We start from the raw sequence: 25,941 nt of genomic DNA, 5'->3' as shown, positions 1-25,941 counted from the left end.
TCTAAGAGTTTGATGGTCCTGGATTTTATATTTAGGTCTTTGATCCATTTTGAGTTGATTCTTGTGTAGGGAGTGAGATAGGGGTCCTCTTTCATTCTTTTGCTTATGGATATCCAGTTCTCCCAGCGTCATTTGTTGAATGAACTGTTCTGGCCCAGCTTGGAAGGCTTAGTGGCCTTGTCAAAAATCGCTTGACCATAGATGTGAGTGTCTATTTCTGAGTTCTAGATTTAGTTCCATTGTTCAATCTGTTTGTCTTTTTGCCAGCACTATGCTGTTTTTACCACCGTACCTAACTAATATGCTTTAAAGTCAAGAAGTGAGAGTCCTACAACTTTGTTCTTCTTTAAGACATTTTTGTCTATTCAGGGTCCCTTGTCTTTCAAAATAAATTTGAATATCAGATGTTCCATTTCTGCCAAAAGAGGCTGTTGGGATTTTTATTGGGTTGCATTGAATCTGTAAATCAGTTTGGGTGGAATTGACATCTTAACAATATTTAGTCTTCCAGTTCATGACTATGGAATATCCTTCCATTTCTTTAAGTCTTCTTCAGCTTCTTTTAGCAATGATTTGTAGTTTCTCAATGCAGTTCCTTTATACCTTTGATTAAGTTTATTCCTAAATATTTGATTCTTTAGTCTCTATTCTGAATGCAATTTTTTTCTCATTTCCTCCTCAGATTGCTCATCAGTAGTATATAGAAAAACTTGACTTTCGTGTATTATTTTTGTATCCTGTCACTTTGCTGTACTTGTCTATTAGTTCTAGTAGCTTTGTTTTGCATTTTTCAGGATTTCCTAGTTATAGAATCATATCCTCAGTGAATGGTGCAAATTTTACTTCTTCCTTTCCTATTTGGGTACCTTTTATTTCTTTATCTAGCCTAATTCTCTAGCTAGAACTTCTAGCACAATATTCAATCGCAGTGGAGACAGTGGTCATCCTTGTTTTGTTCCTCATCTTAGCGTGTAAGCTTTTGGTCTTTCACTGTTAGTACAATGCTAGCTGTAGGTTTTTCATATATGTACTTTACCACATTGAGAAAGCTTCCATTTGTATCTTTTAGGGTGTTTTTATCAAGAAAGGATGCTGTGTTTTGTCAAACATCTTTTCTGCATCAATAGAGAAGATCACGTGATTTTTCTTCTTCAATTTATTCATGTGGTATATTACACTAATTGATTTTCTTGTGTTGAACTACCCTTGCATACTTGGGATAAAACACATTTGAATGTTTTGGTGTATGATTCTTTAATGTGCTTTTGCATTAGGTTTGCAAATATTTTGGTGAGGATTTTGCAACTATATTCGTTAGAGATATTGGTCTGTAGTTTTCTTTTTTCATAGTATCTTTATCTGGTTTTAATATTAGATTGATGTTGGCTTCATACGATGATTTTGGTAGTGTTCTTTCCTGTTCAATTTTTTGGAAAAGCTTGAGCAAAATTGGTATTAGATCGTCTTTGAATGACTGGTAGAATTCACCTGTGAAGCCATCTGGTCCTTGGCTTTTCATCTTTGGGAAGTTTTTGTTGACTGTTTCAGTCTCTACTTCTGATTGCTTTATTGAGGTCTTCTATTTCATCTAGAGTCCATGTACATTATTTGTGTGTTTCTTGGAATTTGTCCATCTTGTCCACATTGTCTAATTTTTTGGCATACAGTTGTTCATAGTATATTCTTATGATCACTCTTATTTCTGCAGGGTCAGTGGTAATGTCCCCCTTCTCACTCCTGATTTTATTTATTTGCATCTTCTCTCTTTTCTGTCTCAGTCTTGCAAAGAGTTTATTTTATTGATCTTCTCAAAGAACAAACTTTTGTTTTTGTTGATTCTGTTGTTTTCTTGTTCTCAATTTCATTTATTTCTGCTCTGATCTTTACTATTTCTTTCCTTCAGCTTGGTTTGGAATTTAGTTTGCTCTTTTTTCTAGTTCCTCCAGATGTGCAGCCCATTGTGGATTTACTATGATGGCTTCTCTAAATTCTTTTAGTTATATGAATGTGTGAGTGTGAATGATAGATCTCATTTTGCTCATGGTAATATGACTGCTATTAGGAAAATTATTTGCAAGAAATAAATTGCTTTCTTTACTAATTTCATCTTCATACTTAGGGCAGTTTGTATTCTTCATGGGTCCTATCTAAGATGGTCATTTGGTTATTCTCTCCTCTATCAAATATTGATTGAATACATCCTAAGTTCAACACACTAATTCTAGGTGTTTATCTTTTGGGGCCAATGCATATTTAGGCAACTGTAATTCCACCTCCCATATCTAAAGCAGAAAATAAGAGACACCGAAGTACTTTCATTTTATTTTCAACCTAAGTAAGCCATCTTTTCAAATCATCTTTTCCTCTCTATGCATTCACAAGGTGATTGATCTTCCCATGCAAATGTTTTGCTTTTAAGAGCATGCAGCATTTAACCTAGGCATTTATTAAGGAGACATATTTGGAAATGATAATCCAATTAATTATGAAGGAATTTTTTGCCTTATAAAAGCTTGCAGATAGTTAAATAATCTATTCATTGATGAGGGCATATCTGCGGAGAAAATTCAAAATATTTGATTCAGTGCCCATCTTTAGTATTGCTTATTGTTTTATAGGGTCTCTTTTGCTTTTCCTACTGAAATATTTTTAGCTCTCTCTCAATAGCATTTGGTTTCTAATAATGTGGAAGACTTAAATTATAGGTATGTTAGGTGTACAGTTTTTATATAAAATGTGTACATAATTTCACTTGTTTTGGTTGCTTTTTTTCATGACAGAGGACACGTGTGTTTTAGAATCCTAGAATCTAACCATTGGATGCTCTTTTCTTTTATTTTCTCTTTTTGTTTACAGCTCAAAGGAATGTCACTGACCCATTAAATGAAGAGGATGCCCACCAATATAAGGTATATCTATATTTGATAATAAACATTTTTTTAGGATTGCATCTGCTGGTATTTTATAACTCATCAGAGAGAAAAGAAGGACTACTAAAACATTAGTCAGGAACAGTGCCTTCACCTAAGCTTTTAAGATACTTCAGAATAATTGCATGAGAATCAGGTTTTGGGCTGCTAGTTTGGGAAGCAATTGAGTAAATGTAGCATATCTGAGCACACTATGTAGTGGTAGCTATTTTCTTTCTCCTCCTTCATGGAGCTATGGCGTTTATCAACTATGACAAATTTTCTCTGGCCTAAGCACAGTATGAGAGCCAAAGGTGTCGATACATCCCTTCAGTGTTTACATGGTGGGCAGTTCATTTTCATTTCATGCTTGGGTTATAGTGTAAGGAAGCAGTGTCCCTATTTTAATCTTAACAGCCCATGATAATATTTTTATAGAGACCAACTTGGGAATATATCTGTCTTCCTGTTTTTAAATCTTTCTTCCCCTGCCCTACCTATAGTTTCTTACAGATACCAGAAGGAAAAAAATGCTCTCCCAATTCTAGCTCTAGTTATATAACAATTGGGAGAGGTGAATGTTTGCAAAGTATTTTCATTATGTTTCCTTTATAAGGAAACTCGATCTGATTAATTTAATAAGCCTTTAAAAATTAAGTAGATTATATTTTTATTGTATTTAAAAGTATAAGAAAATAATGATTAGTATACATATGGAGTCTGAGTCTATTACATTTTGTTTTTCTTCTTGTTAGTCTACTTTTCTGAAATATCAGGATGGATATTTCTTAGCAGCCACACAGTTAGAACAAATTATAAAGTTGAAATGAATAATATTTAGATTTATGAACAATCTAGTATTAGCAGGGTAGAATTATAGCTTAAGATGGCAACTAACTATTATTTTGTTTCTATAGAAACCAAGATTCAGTTCTAAAAATCACATTTTGTATATTTGTGATGAAAATTCCAACACACTGAAGTCAGAACATGTAAAAGTTGATAAAAGAAGCAAAGAGCATTTATTTATAAATAAAGATATATATGAAGATTACCAAACAGATTCCAAAAACACAAACTTTGTTAAATCCCAGCGTAAGCAATCAACTCTCAACCAAAGATACTCCAAAGAACTCAGAAAGGGCAGTCTCCATAATGTCAGAGATCCCAGTACATACGTATCTAAAGGTAAAGGAAGAAGCAGCACACAATGTAAAAGGACTCATGTGGATGATGGCGACTGTAGTCTTAGAAAGACAATAGCTGTCTCTTCTTCCAGAAGAATAGAGGAATTGGTTACTTATCAACTGCCTATTCTCCATATCCTTGATGACCCTCCAGAAGAGTCATGTAAATCTTCCAGCCCAAAGCTGCCAAACTTGAAAAATGAGCTAGATAACAATAATAAGGCTTGTTCAAATTCCAAAGAAACACATACTCAGAGCCTGGATTTATCAGATGGTCAAGACGTTAATTTCTTAGAATTAGAATCTGTTGACCAAACTGAAGCTGTTTCTTCCCTGGGACTTTCTTTACAAAAAGAAATCAATTTACCACTTGTTACTGCAGATCAGCAGGCTCAGACTGACCAAGAACAACATTTTATCCCTTATAAATCTCATGAAAAAAATAACTCAGGTGAAAAGGATGAATGCCTTAATAAATGGGAATATTCTTTTCTATCCTTTATAAAGGAAAGTTTTGATGATGATGGTGGTAGTGACTACTCTACCTCTGAGAAGACTGTAGCATCTAAAATTGTGATATGTTCTGCAGATTGCCAAAACCACCATCATTGTAAAGAGAACATAACAAACAGAGAAGAAAGGGGCTTTCAAGAATTATTGCCTTCAGAACAACATTTGTCACAGGAAAATGAAATAAAAACAGGCAGCCCAACCACACTTCTACAACAGGAAGCTGTTAATTTTTCTGATTCAGATAATATTGTCATTTCTGAACAACATGTTGCAAACTATGAACAACATATTTCTTTTAATCATTTATATGATAATCCTGAACAAACATCCCTGTCTTGTACAAGAACTCTTTCAGCACATGAAATTTCAAAATTGACTAGTCACATTGAGCTATTCAAAAGGCCTCAGGATTATAGCCTCAAAGCACCAGCTCTTTTAATGAATCAAACAGATATACATTTTATGGAAAAGATAAATGAGAAGCAAGACACCAAAAGGAATTATACTGATAAAGGTCAAAAAAGTTATTCAAATGGGCCTTTATCCATAATTGTTCATTCTCAAAGAACAGAAACAAATAAAATTGATAAAAGCAGTCAATACCTTCCAGATAGCGAGATAATGCATAACACAAATTTTCATTCCTCTGACAATATGAATGAAGAATTGATCAATATCTCACAACTTAGTCAAAGAGGAGAGAAGGAAATTTCTCCCAAACCAGGTAATATTAGATTTACTTATTTTATAGAAGTCTCCAACTGAATTCCATTCTACATATCCCCAAACTTAGAATAATGATGACAAATGGACCAAGATTAAGGGATGCTACTAAGCCTAGTGGTAGTGTTTATTTAGAAAGTCCAACTGTTATTATCAGAGATGTTTGTTAAATTAGTATTGACGGAAGTTACCAAATATTTCTATTTATTTTTATTGTTTCTTTTTAATTTGTATTTATTATTGGGAGCCATAACATTCTCACAGCAGGAAATTGTTACCCCCATTGATTTCAACTGTAAGAAGAATTATATTACCAATATTGCAAAATGTTTGTTTTTCAGATGAGAAATTAATTAATAGTATCAACAGAGATGAAAACACTGTAGGAAATTTTGAGGAGAAAAAAGAAAATTCAGAAATTCAAAATCTCTCTAATATCCAAGAACACAAAAAAGCAAAGAATTTAAGACAAAGACAAAATTCTTTGAAAGCTACCTACAGCCAAGGTTTGTAGTCCTATAATTGTACAGGTAGAAGTTTACACAATCAAACACAGCAATCCACTCTACTTCAGGGATTTTCTAAACTTTCAGATACACTGTCTACTTTTTAGTCATTTACTAAATTATATTATTTCAGTTATATTTGTTGATTCTTTTATTATAAGGCATTACTTGAGACTCTACTAGTCTTCAGATATATTCTAGTTATACTTCCTCTTATGACTTCTAATTTGCTTTTTAGAGAAGATAAGATAAATAGCAGAGGCTGCAGGAATATTGAGTGGGGGCAGCATGGGTGAATTTTGTCAGATCCTTTAGAAATTTGCAATGAGCTCTTTTAACATAGGGAAATTAAATGTGGTCACTGGTTTCTTTGTGTCAGATGAATGAGCTGTTTGGCAGCTGGACAAGCTAACTATCCTTTGATAGTTACTGGAGCTAGTTCTTTGATAAACAATAGGCTGGATCATTTCAGGTTAAATATTAGAACAATTGAAAGCTGATTTATCTACTGTCTAGGAAGAAGTAAGAGATTACTGGATTAGGCATTCTCTGTGAACCTTCCCCTGTAGTCCCCCTCCCATGTAAACTGAAGCCTTTCTTATACATACTTCCTCTAGTAGGCTGAATCCCCTAAAGAGATGTGTCCACATCCCACTTCCTGGAGCTTGTGAATATTACCTTATTTGGAAAAAGGGTCTTTGCAAATACAATTAAGTTCAGAATCTTGAGTTGAGAAGATCATCTTGAATTATCTGGGTATCCTTAAATTTAATGACTAGTATTCTTTCAAGAGAAAAAGAAAGGGAGATTTGAGATATACAGGAGAGAAGGCGATGTGAAGATGGAGGCAAGGGATTGGACTAATGTGGCCACAAGCCAAGGAAGCCAAAGAATGCTGGCAGCCTTCAAAAGCTGGAAGAGGCCAGGAAAGATTCTCCTCTAGAGTGTCCAAAGGGAGCATGGCCCTGCTAACTCCTTGATTTTGAATTTATTGTCTCCAGAATCATGGAGAATAAATTTCTATTGTTGTAAGTCACCCAGTTTGTGTTAATTTGTTATGTCAGCCACAGAAAACTAACATACCCCTCTAGCAGCACTTAATCACATTTTAATGTAATTGTTTACATGTCAGAAGCAGAAACAGTGTATTTGTATCTATTTTTCTAGAGAACGTTACTTGAATAAATGTTTGTTTGATTGAATTAATAAATTTACTATTCGAGAAAAAAGAATTCCAGATGTGGACAACTGGGGATTCCTTAACACAAAGGCTGATTTACCTCACTATCTCTCAACAGTGAAATCAATCTTGTTCTGAGCTTTCCCACTCTCCTTGTACGCTCCCACACACACAGAGATTTCCAGTAAGAATTTTATTTCTTTTATTTAAACATGAACAGATAGCAAAGATCAACAAGCATTTGAGGAAAATGCCAGTATCAAAGACACATCAAAGCAAACTAACAGATCAAAGGAACACAGAGGAAACAGAAACAATGCAAGAATGAGGAAAAAATTCTAAAATTTAAGAAAAAAAAAAGGTGTAGAAAAGAAGGAACAATTAGAGAGCAATAATCCACAGCTTATAGATATTAAAAATATAATAGCACAAATTAAAAATACATATATATAAGGAGATATCTACAGCAAGGTTAGAAGGTAGAGCTTTACAAGACTTCTATAACAGGCAATAAAAGAAAGAACTAAACAATAGGATAAAATAGATAAAATTGGAAGATCACTCTAGGATATGCAGAAAGAACATTGAAAACAGAAGTAGAAATCATCAAAGAAAATAATACAATATTTTCCATATTGAAAGGACTTGTCAGTACAAAAAGAAGCATATCACTGTGAAATTTCAAAACAGGAATAAAGAGAAGACCCCAAAAGCTTCCAAAGAGAAAAAAGCAGGCCACACACAAAAGAAAAGAAATCTAAGTACTTCTGAATAGTATCATATTTCTTAACAGCAACACCAGATTCCGATTTATAGTATTACCTGATGAGATGTTTAGTGTGAGAGCTATTTGTTTACCTTCAGTTTTATGCCAGGTTTTATCTTAAATTTTCAGCTAAATGCTGTAGAAATTATGATATTAACATTGCCTAGCTTTTGAGTTATTGTCCCAAATTCTTTATTACCTGCCTGCCTTCTTGTACCAGGAACAAGATGAGAGGATCTATATCATCCACAGTAAGAATTATTTGGAGAGATTTTTCAGTTCAAACTTGCAGTCTTCAGGTGTCATCTTAAATACCTTAGAGTTTTAAAGTATTATATACATATATATATATCTTTTATAATGTTATTATTCTTCCAATAAAGAATTTCTGAGTGCAATTTCCTAAATATGTTTTTGTCTGGATATCAATGAAAGACAGAGAGGAAGCTATCTTCCTTGTGATTCATATAACCAAATAATCCTTTTTTAAGAGAATAATCCTCTAATCTTTTTAACTCATACCCTGAAATTACATGTCTGGTTAATTACATTGAGGGAATAGGCCAGGGGAAGGATCCCATGGTTTAATGCAGTGGTTTCCAAACTTTAGCTTGCATCAGAATTGCCTGGAAAGTTTGTTAAAACACAGATTGCTGGACTCCCACCCTCAGAGTATCTCATTCAGTTAGATGTTATTAGTTATCTATTGCTGTATAACAAATTACCAGGAATTTTTAAAACAACACACATTATCTCACAGTTTCTGTAGGTGAGGTTGGGCATGGTTTAGCTAGGCCTTCTGCTTAGGGTCTTTCACAGGTAGTGTTGGCCAGGGATGGGATATCATCTGAAGGCTCAACTAGAGAAAGACCCCCACTTCCAAGTTTATGTGGTGGTTCACAGAATTCAGTTCCTTGGAAAGTTGTTCAGGCTAAGGGTCTCAGTTCCCAGGTGGCTACTGACCAGTGGCCATCCTCAGTTTTCTGCCACATGGGCTTCTCTCTGATATAGACACTGGCTTCATCAAAACCTGCAAGCTCCCTCCCCAACATTAGGAAGGGGGTGAGGAAAGGTCTTAAAAGCTTAACCCAGGGCCCCCTGTGCAGGAGTCATCCTGTACCAGACCTGCAATCCATGTCTTAGATTGTATACTGTTTTTTGTTTGTTTGTTTTCCTGTTTCTTAAGAAACGCTTTACTTCCTTGCCTACCCAAAAAAAAAAAAAGGAAAAAAAATTGCAAGCTGAGAAGGAAATAGAGTGAGTCTGCTATCAAGACAAAAAATTAGGATCTTTTGTAATCTACTAAGGGAAATGAAATTCCCTCTACATTGAGGTATTCTATTGGTTAGAAGCAAGTTGCTCAAGAGGAGAGAATTATACAAGGGTGGAAATACTAGAAGGCAAGGATCTCTAGGAGCCATCTTAAGAGTTTGCTTTTCAAGGTAGGCTTTGGTTGGGGTGGAGAATTTGCGTTTCTAAGTTTCCAAGGTTATACTGCTACTGCTGATCTGGAACCACACTTTAAAAACCACTGTTTAACAGAACAGACAACTAGGGTGGGGGGTGGGGGAAAAAGGAGAGAAATAAATAAATAAATCTTTTAAAAAAATAACTGTTTAATGACTGTCCTTCCTATTTTATCACCCTAGCTCTTCATTTACTTTGTGTCTAAGTCTAGAGCTTCTTTGATGCAGTTTCTACAAAGAATAAACCTCCAGATTCTGGCTTGGGGATGGGTATAGGGGGAAGCAAGTGTAGTTGCTGGGCTAATCACTGTTAGGGAACTTGGGAGTACCAACTGGTTTTTATTTAGACTTCCAGTTAGTCTCCCTGTTTTCAGCCCTAATCCACACGTGCTGCCTTCTTTGGCACCTGATGCCCCCAAGTGCTGAGTGCCTGGGTTCAGAATGGCTCTCTTCCTCTCTTCATTCCCTTTGCAGGCACTTAGTTTGGAGCATTCCCCACTGTACCAAGTCAGTTATTACCTCTTCTCCATCAATGCACATTTCATTCCCCAAAGTTTCCTGAAGACTTTTGTTCTCTATCATTTCCTCTTCTGTTTTCTTTATACTCTACTTTTAAAGAATCATTTACTATCATTTTAACATGATTTTAGAGGAAATGGGAAGGTCCGCTATGTGGTCAGTCCGCTATTTTTAGCACCAGCTTGTCTCTCTAACTTGCATTGCAAGAAACAAAATTTTTAAAAATCTTTGGGTATTTAAGTTTCACTGCATTTTTATGAAAGAAAATAGAAAACCCAGAAGGCTATAGTTTAGTACTTGTACCACATGTGATCACAGACACACCCACTGAGGCAGACAATAGCTGTAGGAAGAAGATTTTTCTATAAACATCACAATTTGTTTGAAGGAAAATTTTATTCATTGCTAAAAGGACTACTGAGAAGTTAGGATAAGTGTAGAACTGAAGCAAGTTTGTTTATTTTAATCAAGCCTGATTGAATAATCAACTTCTAGGATGAACACAAAGTAATATATTTAAATGCTGTGTAATTTACAAGTTGTATTTCAAAATATATCTGTAATAATAATATTAATTGATGTTTCTATGTAGTACACCCAACTTAGGATATTTTGAGGAAGTTGTTATGTATTTGCTAGAATCATTTATAATAATCAGCATTTGGCAGAAAAGAAGCCTCAGTTTTGCCTGGCAAATTTACAGAAATGAAAAGACCCGGAATCAATAAGAGGAATACGAAAGGAGAAAGCCAGCTTCATTTGGCTGCCAGAAGAGGAAATTTGTCTCTGTTGAAAGTTCTAATAGAATCTGGAGCAGATGTGAATCTAAAAGATAATGCAGGTTTGGGTACTTTTTAAAAAAATTTATTTTATATATTTATTTCTCCTCCCCCCTCTCATTGTTTCCACTCTGTCTGCTCTTTGTGTGCCATCTGCTAGTCTTTTTTTGGGAGGCACCAGGAGTCAAATGCAGGACCTCCCATGTGGGAGGGAGGTGCCCAATCATTTGAGCCACCTCCACTCCCTGCTTGTTGTGTCTCTCGTTGTACTTCCTTGTTAAGTCTCTTCATTGCATCATCTCGTTGTGTCAGCTCGCTAAACCAGCCTATCACGTTGGCTCACTGTTTTGCTCATCTTCTTTAAGAGGAACCAGGAACCGAACCCAGGACCTCCCATGTGGTATGCAGGCACCAAGCTACTTGAGCCACATCCACTTCCCTGGTTTGGATACTTTTAACTTTCTTTAAAATTTGAACTCACTGAAATATACATTTCATCTTTTTCTCCCCCAGTTTTGACTGGCTATATATTACTGCTTACTTTTATTTGCATAATTTTTTAATGATATTATTTAGTTTAATAGTAAGACTTATCTTGCTATTCTATCAATTGCTGAAATAACTTGCTTTTTTTGGAACAGTTTTAAACATATGTTTGGGAGTATTGGGAGGGGTTATATAGAATAAGGAATAAGAGGATTTTTATTTACACTGTTTCCTTGGAATCCTTAATTCCACTTCCTAGCTTTTGAGAGAATGGAAAGTTTTTCCCTTTTCCCCATCCCTTCTTCTTTCTCCTTCTCTCTTTATAATTTCCTTTTTTCTCCCTTCCCTTATTTTTATGCTAAACTTCCATTCTTTAAATTGATCTTTTGATATTTTGTCTGTGTGAAGAGTTTCAGAGGGAAGAATTGAAAAGTTGATTGAGTCAACTGTCATTTTAAAAAGAAATGAGACTATATAAAGATTTAAATATAGACAGACATGATCTTATTCTATTTTAATATCTGAGTTAAAACGAACTGACATGAGTAGTGTTTACTCTAGTTCCATTATACTTTGCATTCTGTGAGTCTTCTGTTTTGGTGCTTCTGACAAATATTTGTGATGAGATCAATTTGTTTAAAAAAATCAAATTTTAGGCCTTATTTTTCAAAACTATTTAATACTTTGTATATGTCTGTGTCTATGAATTAATAAAGATATTACTTCCATTAAGGCAAAGAAACTTAGTAATAAAGATACTACATGAATGTCCATTGTTAAGCAGAAACTAGTCTTATTTTTATTTTTCCTTATTCTAGGTTGGACACCACTTCATGAAGCATCTAGTGAGGGATATAATGATGTAATTGTAGAGTTATTAAAAGCTGGTGCTAATGTTAATAGTGAAAATCTAGATGGAATTCTGCCTTTACATGATGCTGCTGCAAACAATCATTTAAAGGTATAGTACTCATCAGATTAGTTTCCTATTTCTTTTTCTTAGGAAAAAGAATGAGGAAAATGATATTTTAACTGAGAACTAAAGTGATTCCTCAAATAATTTTAAAAGCTTGCTTGAAAATACATGTGAAGATATATATGAATTGGAAAAACAATATATTTCTTAATGAATCATTTTCCCTTTGCCTCTTCACAGAATTTATGTTAGTCAGAATAAAATGGAAATGCTCAGAGTAAACCCAGGCTATAACTCTAATGCATTAATTATGAATTCTATAAAATGATTTGCTGTTGTACAGAAGCCTAATTATAGTAATGATCAAGGTGATAGTTGCACTTTTTAAAAAATACAAACTAACTCATTGGGTTTGGAGTTTTGAAGAAATGGGTAAAAATACAAGTTGCCCATTTTCTGGGGATTTTATTGTCCTTTTTTTCTTTGCTTTTATTTGTCAAACAGCCATGGTAAATTATCACAACAGAAAATTATTGGGGTCATTATTTCGGTGCCATTATTGACACTGAATTTCAAATCTAGACCTTAAAACCATTTGAATTTTTAAGCTCACCTTTCTGTTTGAAAAACCTCTCTGTTGTTATCAATATACAGTTACAAAACTTCAGGAAAAAAATTGCTTTTGAAAATATAGCTATGGACACAATAACAACAACAAAAAACAGGGTTCATATGTAAAAGAAAATTCCATGAATCCCTCACTAACTCCTGTCTATCTGTCTGTCTGTCTATGTATCTATTTCTTTTAAGAGCATGTTTATATTTATTTAAAGCTTCCATGGGAGTATTTTTCCACAGTTTTCATCCTAAAGGTAGTCATGCAAAGGAATAGAGTTATTAAATTTATGATTTGCAGAAATAAGAGATGTGAACTAATGATTAAGAATAATATCAGAGGGAAGAAACTCTTTTGGTCTTTGAGATATTTAAAGTTAAAAAGAATAGACAAAGTCTCAAGGTTATCTGGTCATGAAATGGAAGAAATCAAACAAAGAATCATTAAAGCAACGAACCTCCTGATTATTTGTGTAGGGAAAAGGCTACATAAAGTGAAACCACCTGTAGCAGTTTGATGTAATTGATGAATTCCAAAAAGAAATATTGGATTATGCTTGTAATTGGATCTGTACCTGAGCATGATTGAGTTATGATTAGGGTGTTGCATCACCACTCCTTGGTGGGTGGGGACTTAAAGATAAAAGACATGGTGAAGAACAGAGTGGGGGATTTCTGATGTTAAAGTTTGATGCTGAAGACCTGGGAAGTCAGCATGCAGAGGAAAAAGAAGCCAGCCCCAGGAAGAAAGGAACCTTGAACCCAGTGAAAAGCAAGCCCCAGGAACATAGGAACCCAGGAAGCCTGAACCTTCACAGACGTCGGCAGCCATCTTGCTCCAAATAGACTTTGGTGAGGGCGTAACTTGTGCCTTATGGCCTGGTATCTGTAAGCTCCTACCCCAAACAAATACCCTTTAAAACACCCAGCAGATTTCTGGTATTTTATTAATCAACCCCTTTGAATACAGACTAAAATTTCATAGTGGGAAAATCATGTTTTTGGAATTATCCTAGAAAGTCTAACATAAACCAATGAAAATAAGTTTATTTTCTTATTTGAATTTGAGTTGGGGGTCCCCAGGGCCAGCCCTGCATTCAGAGATTCATTAGGAAGAACTCAAAAGACTTAGCATAGAGTTGTGTTCATGGCTAGGATTTATTTCAGTAATGTAGTAAGAATACACAGCCAGATCACAGTGGGGAAAAAGACACAGATGGCATCTGGATGTTTCCATGTGAATGCTTTCTTACCATCTGTCCCTCTCGTGAGGGGTCACATAGAATGTACTCTTTCCCTTCCAATGAAAATGTGTGTGATGTTTCTGCCAGGAATGCCCATTAGAAACTCGAAGTCTAAGATTTTTACAGGGAGTTGGTCATATGAACACCCTCTACCTAGTGTTATAGCAGAGAGAAGTCAGATCATTGTGGTATTGAAGGCCAGAATGCGAGAAACCTCTAAGAAGGAAGATTTTTTAACAGCCAGCCAGGCTGACTTCAGTCCAAAAAAACCAATCCCTGAATAGGATTTCTAAGTCCCTTTTATACAGAGGATGTAGGAGCGGGGAGTCAAGTGGTGCTTTTATGCAAAAAGGACTTTCTTTGTTAGTTTTTCAGACTTTTAGAGGTTTGTTTGGATACTACCAGGTAGGTTTGAATTAACATATCACTTATAGTCCAGGTAAGCTTGAATTAACATATCGTCAACATTTCATCTGGATGTAAGTTTGAGTACACATTCAGTCTGCATCCTTCCTGAATATTCAAAGCCTATGGAGCCTATATCACTTAATTGGCTTTCCAGGAACTAGGCAAACTTGGATATAGAATTAGATAAGTTTGAATTCATGCACAAGCCATATTACTAGTACATACCAAAATTCCAGGCTCCCAAAAGGAAAGCAAGTATTCAGCATAAACCACATTGCTTGTGCGAACAATTTAGTTATAGTGAGCACACTCTTATCAGTTAGGTAATGTTTTATAGCAGTATATATGTTAGTGTACCAGCCAAGTTCACAGATGCCAGCCAAGGGCCAACCTTGTAAGCAGGTCTTTCTGGATAGCAGTCTCAGGCTTGCTATGTTAATTACTTTCTACACAGTATTATATTTAGGTTATGTTTGAAATATACTAATTTCTAGAACAGCAAAATTCTGATTGTTTTCGTGGCCTGATTTTTCTGATACAGTTATATGACACTACAGAGTAAATCCTTTATCTCACAGTTAATTTTGGCACTATGATCTGAAGGAAAGTCTTTTTTTTTTCCTAAATGAAACCCAACTTGCGTATTATGTTTTTTTGTGTGTGTTCTTCTGTGACTGCTCCTATCGTTATCAGTGGCACTGGGAATCTGTTTCTTTTTGTTGTGTCATCTTGTTGTGTCAGTCCTCCGTGTATGTGGCGCCATTCTTGGGCAGGCTGCACTTTATTTCACGCTGGGCGGCTATCCATAAGGGGTGCAGTCCTTGCACGTGGGGCTCCCCTATGCGGGGCACACACCTGCGTGGCAGGGCACTCCTTGCGCGCATCAGCACTGCACATGGCCAGCTCCACACAGGTCAAGGAGGCCCTGGGTTGAACCACGGACCTCCTATGTGGTAGGTGGATGCCCTATCCATTGGGCCAAGTCCATTTACCAAGAAAAGTCTTTTTACAAAACCTTGAGGGACATCACCCGTTTTTTGTAGGGCCTCTTCAGTCCTTTGATATTAAAATCCTTGTGATTATTTCTCTTTTTAGGTTAATAGTTCTGTTAGTTTCTCATTCATCAGTGGTTTTACAGGTGCCTCAAGCATTTCTCCAACATTAGTTTAATAACTTCAGGGAATCCTACATCTTTGCATTTGCACTTTGTAATCAATTATAGTATATGTGATGGTTAGGCTATTGTGTCAACTTGGCTAGGTAATTGTGCCCAGTTCTTTGGTCAAGCAAACACTGGGCTAACTGTAATACAAGGGCATCTATGGATTTTAGTCACCATTGACTTTACTGCAGTGATAAATAATAGATAGCTGGTTATAATTACATCAGTCAGGGAGATTGCCATCAGCAAGAGTGATGCTTAACCCAATCAGTGGAATACCTTAAAAGGGAAAGTAATTCCAGCATTGAGAGAGAATTTCCCAGCTCGTCTTTGGACAGTCAACATCTCCCAGAACTCGTCAAGAACCTTCATTGGGCTTTCATTGCAGCCCCTGGTTGCAGCCTGCCTGTGGAACGTGGACTTGTGCATCCCCATGGCTGTGTGAGAGATTGTTATAGAATCACATACTATTGACAGATATCTGTTTCCCTAGAGAACCCTGACTAATACAGTATATTTCCATTTTCTTGTTGAATGTTTACAACATCAGAGACCAGTGGGAAATGGAGCAACAATCAGGACAAAAGATGTTGACTTGATGAGTGGGAAAGATGCGATCTTAAAAAGCAGAGAGGGATGTTCAGTGCAGTCAGATTTTATAAGTGGTCTTCATTTGAATTTTTCTGTTCTCACAGGAACTCGGTAACTTCAGGGGACTGAGAAAATGATTACTCAGAGAGAGTCCTCTGTAAAAATAAATGACAAGAGGTGAAAATTGACCATAGGAAATAAGAGAAGGAGAACCTCCTTTGGTAGATAAAACACTGAACTGGGGATTTGGAAAACTTGGGTTCTAGGCCTTGTTCTGCTGCTTGATTAAGATGTGATAACTCTACCTATAAAAAGAGGAGTGTGGTCTAGAGCTTTGCTGTCAGTTGCTACGGCTATTTTAATTTAAATTGTGTGGCATCAGAAAGGATTCAGTGATCACATATTGAAGGTTAGGACTCAGGAATTTTCTTTTTTTTTTTTTTTTTAATTAATTTATTTTTTTATTGACTTTGTAATAATATTACATTAAAAATATATATGTGAGGTCCCATTCAACCCCACCCCCCCACCCCACCTCTCCCCCCCCCCCAGCAACACTCATTCCCATCATCATGACACATCCATTGGATTTGGTAAGTACATCTTTGGGCACCTCTGCACCTCATAGTCAATGGTCCATATCATGGCCCATACTCTCCTCCATTCCATCCAGTGGGCCCTGTGAGGATTTACAATGTCTGGTGATTGCCTCTGAAGCACCATCCAGTGCAGCTCCATGTCCCAAAGACGCCTCCACCTCTCATCTCTTCCTGCCTTTCCCCATACCCATCATCCACCATGTCCACTTTTCCCAATCCAATGCCACCTCTTCTATGTGGACATTGGATTGGTTGTGTCCATTGCACCTCTATGTCAAGAGGAGGCTCAGATTCCACATGGATGCTGGATGCAATCCTCCCACTTTCAGTTGTAATCACTCTAGGCTCCATGGTGTGGTGGTTGTCCTTCTTCAACTCCATCTTAGCTGAGTGTGGTAAGTCCAATAGATCATATTGTAGGTGCTGGAGTCTGTTGAGGCTCAGGACCTGGCTATCACATTGTCAGTCCAGAGATTCAAATCAGGACTCAGGAATTTTCTAAGAAGGAAGATTTATTATGACTGACTGGCCCGGTGGACACCTGTCCAAAAAGCTGAGCCCTGCACCAGTCTCATAGGTTGCTTTTATACAGAGAGTATGGAGGGTGGAGTTTGGAAGCGTTTGGCGAGAAGGGTTAGGCTTCAATTTCAGTTTGTCAGAGATGGGACTTTCCAAGAACTAGGCAGGCTGGAGTGGGTGGCATGGTTACAAGAGGTGGGGCTGCAGTTCTTATTGTTTACATGCGCACATGGCTTATGCTGAAATGTTAAGTTTTGCGAGCTTACACAGCTCAGGTTATTTTTGAAGAAACACAGCCCCCACACACAGCCCATATAAAAATTACTAAAACTTGATTACATTTTAAAATTCAGTAGTTCATTTATGTTAGCCACATTTCAAGTGTAAAATAGGTACATGTGTTGAGTGACTACGGAAGTAGACAATACAGATAGATATAGAACATTTCCATTATCACAGAAAGTTCTGCTGGACAATTCTGGTCCAGAGTAGTGTGAGCACACCTTTTCTGTAAAGGGCTAAATAGTAAACATTTTTGGTTCTCTGGGCTACATGGTCTCTGTTGCAGCTACTCAACTGCTGTTGTAGTACCAAATCAGACATAAACAATATGCAAATGAGTGGATGTGACTGTGTGCCAATACAACTTTATTTATAGAATCAGGATGCAGACTGGATTTGGCTCACAGATGGTAGTTTGTTGATCCCTGATCTAGAGGATCACTTATATACCTTTACCTATATGGTGAAACAAATGAAGTTTGCTTTTGGTATAACTTTCCATATTTCTTTTGCCTTTATTTTAAGAAGAAAATTTCTATTTGAAAAAAGGAGGTGGTAATTTCAGTGACATTTTAATTCCCTTGACACTGATAAATCGCCAACATCTTTCCTTATCTTTTGTCTTCATTAACTTTAGCTTTGTGTTGATCGTTTTTCTTCTGTCATTGTCTCATTTTGTTTCTGATTCACTTCTTCCCTTTTGTCTCTATTTCTTTATCCCAAGGTTGGATATTGAGTGATAAAATTAGAAAGATTAAAAAGAGAGGAAAGAGAGGCAGTTTTATGTATTATAGACCTAATCTATTTCAATTGTTTCTACCCTATAAATTTTGTTCTTTGATATAATTTTATTTTTAATCTTGTATGATTATATACAAAGTCAGTCAGCACCTTATATTTTCTTTTTCAAGTTTTAATTTCTTTTTACATTTGAATTTCTTTTTAAGTTATTTTCTAAGCTGGCCATATAGCTTTCTGTGTAAAATGTAGAGGATTTTTTTTTAAATAGGGAAAAAAGAGAGTAAAAGTCTTAAAAAAGATAAAAAGCAGGTGGGGATGAAGAGCCACTTTCAACCAAGATGGAGTCACAGGATCAGGATATCCCCTCCCTTCTTAGCTAGAGAAGCAGATTAAAAAATGAAATCTTGAATCAGTACATCCCTGAGAGAAAAAAGCAAATAAAATAAACCTATAATTGCCCCAGCATACTGATTGGAGGAAATTTCCAGGCAGCAACTTCAGGAGAGAGAACACAAATAGAGTCCAGTGGTCTCAGTGTGCTGAGTTCTCAGTTTGAAATTAAAAAGTCAGGTAGCTAGAATTTGTGGAGCAAAAAATGCCAGAGAGAAAGGATCTTCACAGAGAAATCTTTAAAGATTTCAGGAGAGGTCTCCTTAATTCTTTGACTGAGTACAAATTTGTAGATGAGTGTAAGGAAACGACCTAAAGCTGGGCAAAGAACCAACAGGAAGAAATAGGCAAAACCATGCTCGAGCTCATTTAGGACTGGGAGTAGTACAGCTGGAGCAAAAGGCCCTTCTAATTGATGGAGTTTCAAGGAGAGTCCTTAGAAGGGTATTGATTCAGTGGGACCAAGCTAGTCCTAAACTAAAGGTTTCTCTGGACCCATCCTAAAACTTAAGGTGAGATTCAAAAGAACAATACAGATTCCAAATAATTTAGCTGTATCCTAGGACAAAACTCCAAAATACATGGAGGAATAAAATAAGTTTCAACATTCAACAGTGTCAGATTCACCATGTTCGATAACCAGTCCAAAATTGTCAGGCTTGCAAAGAAGTAAAAGATATGACCCATTACCCGAAAAAAAAAGAAAAGAAAAAGAAAATGAATGGAAACAGACCCAGAAATGACACAGGTAATAGAATAACAGGAAATTATGTCAAAATAATTATACTCCATGTGGTAGGGAAAATCCTAAAATAGCCCTCAAGATTTACACATCCTGGCATGTGCAAACTATGTATAATCCCCTCCCCTTGAGTATGGGTAGACTGACCTTATCAGGTGGGCCCTTTTAAAAGAAAGTGAGGCAATTTAACAGTTCCTCAGAAAGTTAAATACAGAATTATCCTATGCCCCAGCAATTTCACGTCTATGTGTATATAAAAAGAATTGAAGCAGGGACTTGAGCAGATATTTGCACATCAGTGTTCATAATGGCATTATTCACAATTGCCAAAAGATGGAAGCAACCCAAGTGTCCTTTAACAGATGAATAGATAAACCAAATGTCATATGTACATGCAATGAAATACTCTTCAGCCATAAAAAGAAATGAAGTTCTGATACATGTGACAACATGGATGAACCTTGAGTACATCATATTGAGTGAAACTAGCCACACATAAAAGGAAAAATATTACACAATCCCACTAATATGCAATAATTAGAATAAACAAATCAACACAGTCAGAAACCACAGTATAGCTTACCAGTGGCTGGGGTGAGAGAACAGAATAGGGAGTTAAGGCTTAAATGGTACAGAGTTTCTGTTTGGGACAATAGAAAAGTTTTGGTAATAGATAAGTGAAGGTGATGCTAGACAACATTGTAAATATGAATAACACCATTGAATTATATATTTGAATGTATTAAAAGTTAGGTTGTTTATATATTAGCACATTTTTTTTTAAAAACTGGAATGTACAATACACACAGTGAACCCTAATGTAAACTATGGACTATAGTTAATAGTAAATAGTACAATTATAGTAATATTCTTTCATCAATTGTAACAAATGTAACACTAATGCAAAACAATAATGGGAACTCTGTTTTCTACATGATTTTTCTGTAAACCTAAAACTTCTATAATGAAAAAATATTATATGCATATAAAAAGGTGAAACATCAAAGAGATGCTGTCCTTCTGACCTAGAAGAAAACAAACAACCATGTTATTAATTGCTTTTGGGGGTCATATGGCAAGGAACTGCAAACAGCCTCTAGGAACTTAGAGTGGTCTCCAGCCTAAAACAACCAAGAGAATAGGGAAATCACTCACAGAACTACAAGGAAATGAATTTGCAAAAAAACAAAAAGGACCTAACCTGTTAGATGAGAATTGCAGTCCTCACTGACAGCTTGATTTCAGCCTGGTGAGACTCTGAACAGAAAACACAATCATACCACGCTCAGATTTCTGATCCACAAAACTGTGAGATAATATATTTGTGTTGTTTTAAGCCACCACATTTGTGGTGATTTGTTATGCTGCAGTAGAAAATTAATACATTTATGTTCAAGAAAGAAATGGAAAACAGAAACATGATGAAGAGAGACATGGGAGACGGAAATAAGACTCAAACTTCTAGAGATGAAAATAAAATAACAAAATATTCACCAAATGGAATTAACAGCATATTTAATACTGAAAAATAAATGAGCTGTAAAGTTGAAGATAAAGCAATAGAAGCTATCCAAAATGAAATATGGAAGAAAGACTGAAAAAACAGAATACCAATAACCTATAGCACAATATCAAGTCATTTAACACATTAGCAATTTTAATCTCCTAAAGGAGGGGAATGGTGGGGAAAAAATAGTTGGAGAAATAAAGACCAAAGAATATCCAAGTTTAATGAAAATAATAAACCCACACAACCAAAAAAATCTCAACAAACCACCAGTAGAAAACATGAAAAACTACACAAACACACACCATAATCAAATGCCAAAACTAATAAAGAGAAAATTTTTATAAATGGCCAGAATTTAAAAAAAAAACATATGAATAGTGCAACAAACATAAGAAAGGTCACCAGTTTCTCATTAGAAACTTTGCAATCACTGGAAAATGGATTGAAAGCTTTAAAAAGTATTGCAAGAAAATTAAAAACTTAACCCAGAATTCTATACCCAGCAAAAATATCTTTCAAAAGTGAAGGGTTTATGAGTACTCTGTATTTTCTACATGATTATTCTGTAAACCAAAAACCTAATAAAAAATTTTAAGTGAAGGTGATTTTGGTGAGAATGTGTAAAAATTGGAACCCTCATGCATTGCTGGTAGGAATGTAAAATGGTGCAAACAGTTTGGCAGTTTCTCAAATGGTTAAACATAAAGTTACCATCATACCCAGAAATATCCAAGAGAATTGAAAACATTTCTTCACACAAAAACTTGTATACAAGTATTCATAGCACTATTATTCATAATAACCAAAAAGTGGAACCAGCCCAGATATCCAACAATTGATGACTGGATAAATAAAATGTATATTCCAATGAACTAGTATTCTGCTATAAAAAGGAATCAAGTACTGTTATGCTACAGCATGGATTAACTTTGAAAACATGCTAAATGGAAGAAGACAGACATGGAAGACCATATATTGTAGGATTTTATTCATATGCAGAAAGTAGATTAGTGATTGTCAGGGGTTTGGGGGGGGCATGGAGAAAATAGGGACTGACTGTTGATGTGTATGGGGTTTCTTTTGGAGATGATGGAAATCTTCTGGAATTAGGGGTTGTTTCACAACTGTGGACATACTAAAATCCACTGAGCTGTACACTTTATGAGAGTAAATACTATGGTGTGTGAATTACATATCAATTTTTTTTTAAGTAGAAAAAAGTCAACATGAAGGCTTTTTCAGATAAGCAAAAGCTAAGAGGATTCATTACCAGTGGGCCTACCAAACTGCATTAAAATATGTTAAAGGAAATTCTTCAGGCAAAAGGAAAATACCAGAAGGAAATTTGGATTAACGAAAGAATGAAGAGTGGCAGAAATAATAAATATGTAGTTAAACATAAAGGAATTTTTTTCTTATTTAAAAAAATCTCCTTAGAATAAAATTGACTTTAAAATTAAAATAATGCATTGTGGGACTAAAAAATAGATGGGTGGGGAAATAGAAATACTTTATTGTAAGGTTCTTACAATGTACATGAAGTTTCTATTATTTAGCGATAGATATGGTATCTTATAAATATGTATTTATAAACCTTAGAACTGCCACATTAAAAATATAAATATAGATAATAAGCCAATATGAGAGAGAAAAATCAAAATGTAAATATTCAATTCAAAAGAAAATTAAGAAAATAGAAATAATGAACAAAAAGACATGAAATGCATAGCTGATATTTGACAAGATTATAGATTTAAACCCAACCATATCGAGTCACATTGTATGTAAATTATCTAAACATTCCAATTAAAAGGCAGATATTATCAGTTTGGATAAAGAAGCAAGGCCAAATTAAATGCAGTGTACAAAAAAAAAATTCAAATATAAAGACAGATAAATTAAAATTATGGGAAAAGATATACCACCAACACAAAATCAAAAGAAAACCAGAATGACTTTATTAAGTGAGATAAAATAGATTTCACGGAATTTCAAAATACATGAAGAAAAATCTAATCAGTTGAAAGGAGTAATAGGCAAATCCACAATCACGGTTGGAGATTTAACGCTTCTCTTAATAAGTGATAAAAAAAAAAAAATAGTATATAGAACCCTTCAACAGCATCAAGTTGACTTCTTTGAAATCTATAGAATACTATAATAACAATGGCACAATACACTTTCTTTTCAAGTACACACAGAACATTCACCAATATAGACCATATGCTGGGCCATAAAACAAGTTACAGTAAAGTTAAGAGATTCGAAATCACATCAAGTGTGTTCTCTAGAAAAGTGGAATGAAATTATTAATCATTTAATTGAAAGGTGTCTGGGAAATCTCCAGATATTTAGAGATTAAACCACACACCTAAATTTTCCATAGTTCATAGAAGAAATCACAAAGGAAGTTAGAACATATTTTGAACAGAATGAAAGAACACAATAAAATTTATGATATGCAGCTAAAGTAGTACTTAGAGGGAAATTTAAAACTTTAAATGCTTATGTTAGACAAAAAGGTCCAAATTCAGTGATCTCACATTCCACTTTAAAAAGTAAACAGCTAGGAAAAAAAAAAAAAAAGATCAAGGTAGAAAAAAAAGAAAAAGATAATAGCAGACATAATGAAATACAAGACAGACAAATAATAGAGAAAATCAACAAAGCCAAAATTTGGTTCTTTGAAAAGATTAATAAAGTCGATAAACCTCACCAAACTAAATAAGACAAAAAGAAGACACCAATTACTAATATCAGGAATCAAAAATGGGATATCACTACAGATCCTACAGACATTAAAAGGTTAATAAGGGACTATTGTTAACAACTCTATGCTAATAAATGCAACAATTTAAGTAAAATGGACCAATTTCCTTGAAAGAAACTGTTTTAGTTTGTCAGGACAGTTAAAGTGCCATAGTCTAATTGGCTTAAACAAGAAATTTGTTCCATAGTTCTAGAGAGTAGAAAACCAAAATCAAGGTGTCAGCAGACCATGCTTCTTAAGGGGAGAATCATTCTATGTCTCTCTCCTGTCTTCTGGAGGGTAACCAGTAACCCATGTCATTCCTTGGCTTGTGGCAACATAACTCAGTCTCTGCTTCCATCATATGGCCATCTCTCTCTCAGTCTCTCTCTTGCTGACTATGTCCAAATTTCTTCTCCTTGTAAGGACGCCAGTCATATTGAATTATGGACCCACCCTAATACGATTTGGCCTTGTTCTAAGTAATAATATTATCAAAGATCATATTTCAAAACAAAATCACATTTATGAGACCCAAGGTCGGGATTTGAACATATCTTCTGGGGGGACACAATTAAATCCATACCAAAAACAAACTATCAAAGCTTATTCAAGAGGAAAAAATAACAGTTATAGTGCTATATCTATGAAAGAAATGAAAATGAATTTAGGAACATTTCTGCAAAGAAAATTCCAGGCATGGGTGGATTCACTGATAACTTTTACTATTTTTTGATGAAATATAATTAGTTCTATATAAACTCTTCCAGAAAAGTGAAAAGAATATACTTCCAAATTCATTTTATACACGTAGCTTTTTTTTTTTTTAAGATATATTTATTTATTCTCCCTGTTGTGGCTTATTTTCTGTGCTGTCTCTTCTCTGTGTCCATTCACTGTTCGTTTTTTCTGTATCTGCTTGTCTCCCTTTGTTGCATCATCCTGCTGTGCCAGCTCTCTGCAGCAACCGTCAGCTCTCTGCAGCACACAGGCCGTTAGCTTTCCGCGGTGCGCAGGCCAGTTTGCCTTCACAAGGAGGCCCTGGACACGAACCCAGGGCCTCCCATATGGTAGACGGGAACCCAAGTGATTGTGCCACAGCCACTTCCCGCTAGCATTATTTCGATGTCAAAACTAGACAAAGATGTTTTCAAGAAAACAAAGCTATAGACCAATATCCTTTATGAATACTGATGTAAAAACCACTAAAATACTCAGAAGTCAAGTCCAGCAATATGTACAAATATAACATGCCCAAGTGGGGCTGCTCACAGGAATGTTAGATTAGTTTAATATTTGAAAATCAGTCAGTATTTCAATATGTGCAGAGAAATCATCTGAAAAAAGTTGATTTTTATTCATAATTTTAAAAACTGTCAGGAAGCCAACAATAGAAGTGAAGTTCTTCAGTCTGATAAAGGGCACATTTAAAAAACCTACCGCTAACATCACACTTAATTGTGAAAGACTGAATGTTTTCCCTCTAAGATCCCTCAGGACAACAATATCTGCTCCCCCCATTTCTAACCAACATTGTACTGAAGATTCTAGTCAATGCAATTATGGGAGAAGAAGAAAGAAATAACATACCGTTTGGAAAGGAAAAAGTAAAATCATTTTTATTTCATATGCCATGACAAACAAAAACTGTCTATTCATATGACATGATAAAATTTTAAAATCTGCTAAAACTAATAAATGAGCTTAACAAAGTTGCAAAATACATGGGCAATATACAAAAACCAACCACATGTCTATATGGTAGCAATGAACAATTGAAAGTTGAAATTTTTTAAAATGTCATTTACAAATGTTTTAAAAATATGAAATATGTAAGAATAAATTTTTACAAAATATGTTCAAGATTTCTACACTGAAAACTACAAAGTTTTTCTGAAAGAAATTAAAGACCTTAATAGATGGAGCGATATACCATGTTAATGGATTAGAAGACTCGGTGTGGTTAGTATGTCATGTCTGCTCAAATTGATCTGTAGATTCAGTTCAATCCCAATCAAAATATTAGCAGGCAATATTAGAAATTGATAAGCAAGAACTTAGAATAGTCAAGACAATTTTTAAAAAGAACACTATTTGAGAGCTTAGACTACCTGAGTTCAAGACCTAGTCTGGTTTTTCAACCTCAGCACTATTGACATTTAGACTGGATGATTCTTTTTTGTGGGAGGCTGCCCTTCATTGTAGAATGTTTAACAGCATCCCTGTCCTCTATCTCCTAGATTCCAATAACCCTCCCCCCGCCCCCCCCACACACACGCACAGAGTTAGAACAATCAAAAATATTTCCAAGGGGCAAAATCATCCTAGTTGAGTGAGTGAGACTATAGTAAACAAAGCACAGTAGTGCATTTAGAAATAGACCCACACATATGTGGTCAAATTTTTGACAGTGGTGAAAAAGCAGTTCATTATAGAAAG

General features: G+C 35.2%; 1 protein-coding gene across 1 annotated transcript in view; it reads left to right on the top strand.

The window, feature by feature from the left end:
• ANKRD31 (ankyrin repeat domain 31) overlaps positions 1-25,941 on the top strand; it is a 235,287-nt gene that overhangs the window by 143,131 nt on the left and 66,215 nt on the right. Inside the window, exons 13-17 of the mRNA XM_058274931.2 lie at positions 2,857-2,909; positions 3,827-5,333; positions 5,674-5,838; positions 10,473-10,610; positions 11,853-11,995. Coding sequence (XP_058130914.1) covers positions 2,857-2,909; positions 3,827-5,333; positions 5,674-5,838; positions 10,473-10,610; positions 11,853-11,995 — 2,006 coding nt within the window. The remainder of the gene's footprint in view (positions 1-2,856; positions 2,910-3,826; positions 5,334-5,673; positions 5,839-10,472; positions 10,611-11,852; positions 11,996-25,941) is intronic.

Source organism: Dasypus novemcinctus, chromosome 2, assembly GCF_030445035.2.
Source record: "Dasypus novemcinctus isolate mDasNov1 chromosome 2, mDasNov1.1.hap2, whole genome shotgun sequence".
Classification (NCBI taxonomy): domain Eukaryota; kingdom Metazoa; phylum Chordata; class Mammalia; order Cingulata; family Dasypodidae; genus Dasypus; species Dasypus novemcinctus.
Note: the sequence above shows the minus strand (reverse complement) of the source record. Positions and strands in the feature narration are given on the sequence as shown.